At 40.5% G+C, this 10,296-nt stretch overlaps 1 protein-coding gene across 1 annotated transcript; it reads left to right on the top strand.

The window, feature by feature from the left end:
- Window positions 1-846: 846 nt before the first annotated feature.
- On the top strand, window positions 847-2,243 carry LOC113489951. Its single transcript, XM_026866033.1, is given in 2 exon segments — window positions 847-1,122; window positions 1,461-2,243. Coding segments are annotated over 2 exon segments (1,059 nt in total).
- The last annotated feature ends 8,053 nt before the right edge of the window (window positions 2,244-10,296 follow it).

Raw genomic sequence — 10,296 nt, forward strand, 5'->3', positions numbered from 1 at the left:
CTGGGGCACCTGGGCAGATTTCAAGGGCCATGTGTCCGGTGAATGAACTTTGCTTCATTATCCACGAAATGCATATTAAAGTTGACACCCCTCAATATGCTAACAAGGGCTGTCATGGTCATGCTAGTGACATCATCCCATGAAACACCTTACCCCTCCCTGTACATGGGATACATAGGTCTGTGGGTCGACCTAGGGGACGGACCCAAGGAAAGTGGGTATAAATCAAAGGGGAGAAGAAAGGACGCTGTCTGCCTCTCTCTCTCTCTGCCCCTCTCCCTGCAGCAGTGAAACGCAGGAGACGGATGCCAGCAAAGAAGACGGCCATCTCCTGGAACCCTCACCAGTGGGATCAGCTCAGGAACCCAGACCGGTGATCTGTACTCCCCCATTCCCTCTATCTCCCTCTTTTCCTTTTTCTATTAAGAAATGCAAAGCATATTATATTGGTTGCCACAGCTTGCTCTGTACTTAGCCAATTATCATGTGTTCAGTTAGTGCATTGTAGGTAGTAAATAAATGTTTGAACTTGGAGACTTGTTGTCATCTCCAATTGGGGATTTGTGAATCTGAGTCACTTGTCCCCCTCGTCTGAGCGGGACGTGACATTAAATTGGAGTAGTCGGCAGGATCCCCTCTGGTGTTGGAAAGTCTTGTGAAATAGTGATTCTCTATCCAACAAACTTGGACAGGGAGAACTGGGAATTGGCCCCTCAGCTCTAAGCTGGGAAAGGGTCGGAGGGATACTGATTCTCTATCCGATAAGGACAGGGAGAATCGGGCAGTTACCTCTCAGTTCTAAGCCAGGAGAGGTTCGAGCAGTTGCAAGCCATGACTGGCCAGGAAATGTCGGTGCTTGACTGTTCCCCTATTTTTGAGAAGCTGAAGGAGTATAAGGCTTGTCCTCCTCCTTTAGTAGAGGTTTGGGCCCACGATAACTGGCAAAGTCCAGAAGCAGTGGCGAGTTATATCAGTGTGCTTGCAGGATTGAAAGGTTCGCGACCAGGCAAAGGAAAAGCTGTAGTGTGTGCTGTATTAGGGGCAGCACTGACTGCAGCCCAGAAAGATAAACATGTTAAGAAACAATTAGAAAGGGAAATGATCGAATCCCTACAAGATCTGGTAAAAGCTCTCCAGGATCAATTGGTTGAGGAATGTAAAGTTACTGAACAAAAAGCTAAACTCTGGCAAAAGGAAAATGAATTTTTGAAAAGTCAATTAGCTGATGAGCGTAACATCACTCAGTAACTTCACATGGCTCTAATAGATGCCTTGTACCAAGAAAAAATCTCACGGTCTGAAAAGGAGGGGAATGAACAAGAAACTTGCAACCAGACAGATCTTAGCTCTGTTCCGGATAGTGACCAGGGATTTACAAGTCTGGCAAAATCCGCAGCCAGACCCTTGTACCCAACAAAGGATTTAGAGATAAGCCAAGAGATTAGCCCCCCGAAAATGAGGGGGAAAATTTAAGACCATTAATTAAAACAGAGACCACTGAGGGTCAGGGTGGAAGAGCTCCGCAGGTCACCACTCGAACTACACCGTACCCAGCAACTGAGCTTGCAACAATTCAGGAGAAATACACCAGACAAGCTCAGGAAACTGAGACTGAATATGTGTGGAGGGTATCTTTGACTGGTGACAACCGAATTTTGTTATCAGAAGATGAGGCCCAAGGGTACTGGGGGCCAGGGTTTTTCTTAGTTACTGACGACCAGAGAGAACCGTGGTCGTTAACTCAATGAGCTGCTTATTGGGCTGGGAGTCTGGACACCTTGGAAAGGGGGGATCCGGTATGTATTGAGACCCCAACCATGAATCATTTGTCTGAAAGTCTGCAGAAGGCTGCTTGTCCCCAATTAATGCATGACAGGCGTTTGGTTCCGCAGCAGCCTTCCCCGATGCTATTAATTGCTAATCCCAATCAAACGTCTCCCCTGATTCGGGGCTTGCTGGACTCTTTGAAATCACATGCAGTACAATTACAAGATAGTTTGTGGATTGCATTAACCCCACAGAGGGAGAGATGGGAAAGGGGAGAGCCCATGACTTGGGGACAGATAGCTCAGGACTTAATAAATTATGGCCGGAGAATGGGCCTTACCAGGGGGACGTGCAAACCCAAGCCATTGGTACTCAGAGTGGAACAGCAGGAAAATCCATCTCCTTCCCCTCCACAGGTTTTAAGAGCAAAGAGAAACCTCTTGTGGACTAAGGGAACAAGACAGGGGATTCCCTGAGAGTTAATGGATGGTCTGCCTACTACAGTTTTAGAAAAGCTCATTCAGGCCTGGAAAGACAAAAGAAAGCTGCCCTCCCCCCGCATCTGAGCAGAACATTCAGGCGAAGGGAGGGACAGAACTGAAAACTAACAAGATGGTGGCAATTGCTTCTCAAACACCAACTGCCCCTGAAGAGGACTTGATTAATTTAGGGTCGGGAAACTGGACATGCCATCCCTAGTAAGTGAGCTGGGGGGTGGCAGGTGGGTCCACTTAAGGAGGCTCACAGAGAATACTAAAGAAGACTTGTTGATTACTTTTCCGCTCGGCCTCTTTAAAACTCCAGTTACATTTCTAGTAGATACGGGTGCTCAGATCTCAGCACTCCAAACTGAGGTTGCCAAGCGAAATGGCATAATTGCTGATAAAAAGCAAATTTGGGTTACAGATGTTTTCAGGGACTCTAAGCCACAGCTGACTGCTCGGATGAAATGCTGGTTACCCGGGACTGAAACTGCAACAGAAACTATTATGATTCTGGGTAATTTCCCCACAAATATCCTGGGACTTGACCTATTGAAGGGACAAGCCTGGGTGGATTCTAAAGGAAGGGAATGGAAATTTGGGTCTCAAACTGCCTCTATAAAACTTTTACAGCAGGCACCTGTGCTTACTCCTTCTAAAATTGTTAATGTGAAACCTTACGCTCTACAATTGGGTGCCAGGGATGGGATCACTCCAGTAATAGCAGAGCTGTGGGAACGAGTGATAATCATCCCAACTCACTCACCCTATAATTCCCCAGGGTGGCCAGTCCGTAAACCTAACGGAAAGTGGCGACTGACAATTGATTATCGGCGATTAAATGCCAACACAGATCCTCTAACAGCTGCAGTACCTAACATAGCTGAACTGATTGCAACCATACAGGAACAAGCCCACCAGATTTTAGCAACTATTGATGTAAAAGATATGTTCTTTATGGTCACCATACAGGAGGCAGACAGAGACCGCTTTGCTTTTACATGGGAAGGCGTGCAATTTACTTTTACACGTCTCCCCCAGGGATACTGCCATTCGCCGACCATTGCTCATTATGCACTAGCACAAGAACTTGCTCAAATCCCTCCAAGAGAAGGGGTCAAGATATATCAATATATTGACGATGTTCTGATTGGTGGCTCTGATTCTGCTGTAGTGGGATGGACCGAGAAAGAGATAATCTCCCACCTAGAAAATTTAGGGTTCCAAATTCCAGCCAAAAAGGTACAACTCGCATCCTCCGAGGTAAAGGTCCTGGGTATTTGGTGGCGGGGAGGAACAGTGTGTATTTCCCCGGAAACTTTAACTGCCCTGGAAGAAGTAAAGAGCTCTGCAAATAAGAAGGAGCTGCAACATGCCTTAGGTTTGCTGGTATTTTGGAGGAAACATATCCCTGATTTTTCCATCGTAGCTCGTCCTTTGTATGGACTCCAGTCCATGAAGAAGCCTTGAAGCTATTAATCTTTGAGGCCGGAGTATATCAGGCCTTAGGGCCCATACATCCAACATATGCATTCCAAATTGAATGGGGTTTTGCAATTCATGGACTATCCATACATATATGGCAACGTGGGCCAGAGGGTACAAGCTGCCCTATAGGGTTTTATTCGCACGGTTTCAAAGATGCAGAAAAACATTACTCAATCTGGGAGCAGGGTCTTTTTGTGGTTAGCCTAGCTTTGCAGGAAGCTGAAAAAAATAGAGGCATCAACCAATCATTCTATGAGGACACTTTAAGGTCCTGAAACCAGTATTGGCTGGAACTCCCCCTCCTGTGGGGGTTGCTCAGGGAGAGACGGTGAGGAAATGGTATGCATAATTAAATCATTATTGCCACATGCACCATATAGAGGAGGGGGCACCCAAAGTGCTCAAAATACAAGATCCACCCTCTGACTACTCTGAATACCTTCCTTCATCCATAAAACCTGCTCGCCCATTTGAAACCCACCTAAAAAATATATGGTTCACTGATGCATCTTCTAGAAGTGAGGGGAAGGTATGGAAGTACCGAGCAGTAGCACTGCATGTTGACTCGGGGGACTGAATCATAACAGAGGGTGAGGGAAGTGCTCAGGTGGGAGAGTTAACAGCGGTATGGAGAGTGATTGTTAAAGAAGCTGAAACTACAGAACCAGTATATATTTATACAGATTCCTATGCTGTGTATATTGAACTTGGAGACTTGTTGTCAGCTCCAATTGGGGATTTGTGAATCTGAGTCACTTGTCCCCCTCGTCTGAGCAGGATGTGACATTTCCTTAAGTACTTCTTTCATGTGTCATAAAGTCCATTTATTTTGCTTATTTGTTTGTTTGGTGTTTATTTGAAGTTTAATTCTTCAAATGCATCAGGCATTAATTTCATAGAATTGTTTGGGTTGGAATGGACCTTTAAAGATCAGTGTGTTCTAATTCCCTTATTTTGGTCAGAGACACCTTCAACCTGATTGGGTTGCTGAAAGCCCCATCCAATCTGGCCTTGAAAACTTCCAAGGAGGAGGCATCCACAGCTTCTTTGGACAACCTGCTCCAGTGTCTCACCACCCTCACGGTAAAGAATTTCTTCTTATATCCAGTCTGGTCCTACTTGCTTTCAGTTTAAAAGCATTACCTCTCATCCTATCAGTACACTCCATGATAAAAAGTCCTTTCTCATCTTTTCCCTTTAACTACTGGAAGGTCTCCCTTGAGTCTTGTCCCACTCTCGCCTTCTGTCGCCTCCAGTTGCCTCCCCTCCCATTTCCAGGGGAAAAAACCCAACTATTTATAAAGCTTAAGCCAGAAGAAGTAAGAGATATTATAAAACCCCAAAATTCACTAAAAGCTCCTCCAACACATTCTCTGAATAATACTAATGCTTTTGTGCTTTGAAGACATGACTGTCCTTGAGCTAGCTCAATAAAACTACTCAGTGTTGGTAGAATTATGTACATCCAATTAGAAAATATTCATTATCTCTTGAGAAAGGTTGAAAAAATTCAGATTTTTCATTTTAGTAATGAGAAATATTTTTACTGTACTTTTTGGCAGAAAAAATAAAAATAAAACCCACCTTTTCCTAATTTAAAAGTCTCAGAAGCTTCTGTTTTCAAAGATTTACAAATTTTACCAAATGCTTGCTCCAAAAGATGATAAATGTTCTTATCAGCATGTTCTTACTCCCAGGATTTTTTTGTGTGTGTATTCTCAGTCCCTGATACAAGTCTCCTTCAGCTAGACTGCCAGACTTTTGGGCCTTAGGAAATTGAATGTCATCAGTTTTCTCTGGCATGCTGAAAGCTTCATTAGACTGTCCTGGATAACACTAGGTTTTCCAGTTTCACAGGTGGTGCAAAGATTTGAGTTCATAGCCTGTACTTAAGAGCAAGGTCTCATAAGAGTCAGGACTGTTCTTTGATAAAACATGCTGGCATATCTAAGAAGACAAACAAATGTGTCTGCATAATAGCAATCCTAACTACCTGCCCTTTCAGATAAATTTGTCAGAACTAGGTGTTTTTTTAACTTTCTGAAACTATAAGCTATACTGGAAGCACGGGAAAAAAAAAAAAAAAAAAAAGATACATATTAGTATCTTTTATTGTGCCATATAAATATTAGTCTGTGTTTGTCACTGTTTAATAATTTTTCCAAGTTTTGTTAGTAGTGCTACTAAATAAGAACAATATTCAAATAAACAAACCCAGCAAGTTTCTATTCACATTTACTAAATATTCCATAGTTTTGAAAAAATTCCCTAATGCATTTAGAAACAAAACCAAGGTCAATAACCTGTGTATAGATAAGAAGCACAAAGAGAAAAGAATTAGTGTGAACAGAATCTAAAAGAGACAACCAGAATTTCACTGTGCATAAAATATGGATCTATTTTGCTCTGAACACATTTGAAATGTGAAGCGTGTGAGTAATAAAAATCCATTTTCCTATCTTCTACTAATTATTTTTTTCTCTTTATCATTGTTTCATATTAAGTTTTTAATCTTTCTAATATGTGTCCTGTTAATTTTGTGCCTTCTGAGTACTTTAATAAAGATGCTTTGTGGCATTACATCAAATGCACTGGGAAAATTAAACTATTTTGGACAAATACAGTTGCCACTTTCAATCAGGACTGTAAACCATTTAAAAAAATGTTAAAAAGACATGTCTCTTGGTCTTGTGTATAAGCAGGTTAAGTGAAACACATTCTGAACTGAAACTTAAATCAGTGTACTATCTGAATTAGACAGAGTTAATTTTCATTATATTAGTCCGTACAGTGCTATGTTTGGATCTGTGATGAAAACAGTATTGATAACACACTAATATTTCAGCTGAACCGTGTTTGCACAGCACTGAGTTCTCAATTTCTCACAATGCCCCCCAGCAAGTAGGCTGGGGGTGGGCAAAAGGTTGTGAGACGCAGATCTGGAACAGCTGAACCAAATGAATATTCCATGCCATAACATCATGCACAGCAATAAAAACTGAGGGGAAGTTATTCCAAAGTAGCTTTGTGCACAGACTGTGTGGGCATCAGTCTGCTGGTGCAGTGTGATGAGTGATTGCCTCTGCATCACTCACTTGGTTTGGGGTTATTTTCCCCTTTTTTCTTCACTTACTAATCTCTCTTTATCCTAATCCATGTTTTTTTTCTTGCTCATCTCTCCAATTTTTTCCCCCCACCCTGATGGGAGAAGGCAGGAAGTGACAGGATGGGCGCTTATCTGCTAGTTGGAGTCAACCTACCACAACTGTAACTTACGTAAGTTGTTAAGGGTGACTCTTCTGTGGTGACAGTGTCTTAAGTTCAGCATATGTTTATGTAATAGCATTGGACTATGAACATAAGCCACGTGAAATATTGATGAAGATTAATATTGCACCATTTTTCTAACATGCTTCAAACAGACCTATGTTGTCACTCACTTTGATGCTCAGTTGATACCTGTTTGTGGCTAAAAGTTCAAAGGAGTATGTTAGTCTCAGTTAAAGAAGCCTGTGGGGAAGTCATGAGCACTTTATAAGGCAACTCTGCTTTCTTCAACTCACCACGGAGTAGCTGCTTGGGAACTGGCAGCGTTCACTGAATTTGTGTATGCAGCCTGCAGAAGCTGGACCTTCACTGAAAGTACATCAGTACACTGGTTCTCCATTCTCAATGTGCAGAAAGCCAACAGGCTGTCATTCCTGATCATCTTATCACATTTACCTCACCTGGAGCACAACAAGCAAGTTCTTCCAATCAGTGGATAATTCTGCTGTACCACATCCTGTTATAACGTTCAAATAAAAGCACAGTGAGATAAAATGTTCACTTGTATTTTGTGTGGTGTAGGCCTTGATTCTAGCATATCTGATTAAGTCTTTCCACAAATCCTAATCGCTTTCTGGATTCAAGAGACTACCCTCTATAAATATAATCATGATCAGTCTAAGCACTTACAAAAGAAATAGACTCATAATGTGTATACATAATGAAGAACATATCTCCTTAGAATGGCTCATATGCAATATTACTTTTTCTGAAACCATTCTCTAAAGCAAAGCTGATTTTAAAACCTGAAAATCAGTGTGTTATCAGCTAAAGATCTTATTTGGAAGCAATAATAGTACACAGGAGCTTCTGAATAATCTCTTCAGGACTTTCAGATAGTGAATGCAGACTGGAAAAGTTAAAAGCATCCCTACTATTTGAATGTGAATTATGATGACTGGTTTAAGATCAAAATTTTCTTTCACTAAATTTGTTGAGTGTAACAGTTCAAACAGCACATGCCAATGACATGTCCCTTTTTGTACTAATACAATATTCATTATGTTAATAAATTGCTGACTTAAAGTATATGAGACACACAGCACAACTGAAATAATGCAATATTAAAAGTGTTGGGTACATTACTGCTTAATGTCTCAGTAATTTATGATTAGTCCTTTTCTTCCTTTACTCTTGTTAAGTGTCTTTATTTCCTGCACTAAGCCATAAATTACCTGAGCCCTAACTTGCCAGCATCGAACAATTATGTACACTATATTATTGTTAATAAAATAATTTATTTCTCTTCCGGAAAAAAAGTGCATAGACTTAATGTTTGGTCATCTTTAAGGAAAAGAAAGATCAGCAGAACACTGAAAATATGTCTCTCAGAAGATATAGTGACACAAGACAGACATTGTCTCATGTTTTCCACAATTTAGACAGTACAGCTGAGAGGAACATTAGATACATGAAAGATTTAATGTCCTTGCTGCCAGTGGAGAAAAAAAGTCTTTAGTTGATCTAGACAATGTACTCTGGTTGATTTTGCACTGGGATGAGCTGGTTCATAATGACACCAGTAAGCAAGACACTTTGACTCAGTAAGTTATCATTTAAAACAGTTTTTATTACTGCTAGCACTGTAAGAGAATAGCACAGCTAGCTTTACATACCTTCAGATGCTGGGAGCCCCAAGCAGCGTTAATGCTGAACAGATTCCATGACATGTGGCATGCCATGCCGATGCTGTCCTTAGCAGAGATTTTCCCCTTTCAGTCATTCAGACTATTATAAGATTTTACGTACAAGGTAAAAACTCTATTCATCTTTTCTACAGTTAAAGAGAAATGATGTTCTTACATTCTTGCTGTGATTTTAGATAAAGGCAGGCCACACCTGCGGCATTATCACCAGTACCAAGTGAGAGCTGCCTTCAGGCTCCTCTGTTGCTGTAAGGTAGCTGAGGTTATCCTGCAGCCAAGGGATCTGTGAAGCAAAATACAGCCTGAAGGTCACACTGAATGTGCAGCCCATGCAGCACAGCACTGGCCTGGGCATATTCAGGGTAACTGTACTGTGGATTCCTAACTTCTCCATGTGCAATGGTCTTCTGCTCAGATTCATCACACAAATCATTTGTATCTCTTTCTGATATGACTTTTGAATAAAATTTGAGTAGTTAAAACAGACTTCAAAAACCATAACTGACACCAAAATTATGCACTCAACAGGAGAGAAGAAACAATTTTTAAAAATTCCTAAGTATAGCTTTCAGTCTGACAGTGTTTCCATTTAAAAGTAATTTTAGCTATTCAAGTAAATTGCCTCTTTTTCTGTTTTGCATATTTTGCTGATTTTACCTTTGAATTTTTTTCAGTTCCAAGTTTCTGTTTCACTGGAATGCACTTTCCTCAAAAGTAAGTGCTTGTGAGGAGCATACAAGGTTTATTACATCTTCAGCTACTCTACAATGTCATTAAGAACAACAGCCTACCATAGTTGTTTTAGGAAAATGGTATTTTCTCTTCATTTTAGCATTTGAGAATAAAAGAAGTGAGATTGACAGCTCTAGAGATTGAGGTACTACATCCAGAACATTGATAGAGCACAGCCAGAGGCTATGCAAGATTCTTAAAACTGTTATATCCTGACACTGGGTCTGAGTGATCACTGTCTTTAGAGACAAGAGTTTGTATGCTGGTTTTGGTTTCTCTGTACTGAGAAATAAATATGTTCCTTGTTATGTTTCCTGTTATATAGCTAATTGTGCATGGACTAGATTACCAAGGACATTGATTCATTTTTCATATTGAAAGTACCTATTTTAATGTCTACAAATAATTTGGATTTGAAGCCCTATCTGAAACTATTTGATATGTTATGTAATTGTACTGAACCTACCTCTCTGTACAAGTATAGTGCTTATCAGCAAAGATTTTTCTTGTTATCAGCTACATTAGTTAAAAAGCTTAGAAACTGCATTTTCATCCAAATGTTCATTACTTGTTTGTCTCAAAGTTATAGGACTATCAATTCTAATTTGACTTTATGAAACACGTTATGACACATGTGAAGATGATTGTCTAAAAACTGTGTTCTGCTTTATCTTATAATTCTGTGATTTTACTCGTTACTCACTGGGCAGCAAGCACTAATAATATTCAGGTATGGGACAGATATAATTCAAAATCCAGGACAAATATCTTCAGAAATGGCATCTCTATAAATCTAGATTTTGTCACTTTGTAAATATATTAGATTAATTTTAACTTTCTGGTTAAATTAATTA

This window comes from Athene cunicularia (assembly GCF_003259725.1).
Source record: "Athene cunicularia isolate RWA chromosome Z unlocalized genomic scaffold, athCun1 chrZ_part2, whole genome shotgun sequence".
Classification (NCBI taxonomy): Eukaryota; Metazoa; Chordata; class Aves; order Strigiformes; family Strigidae; genus Athene; species Athene cunicularia.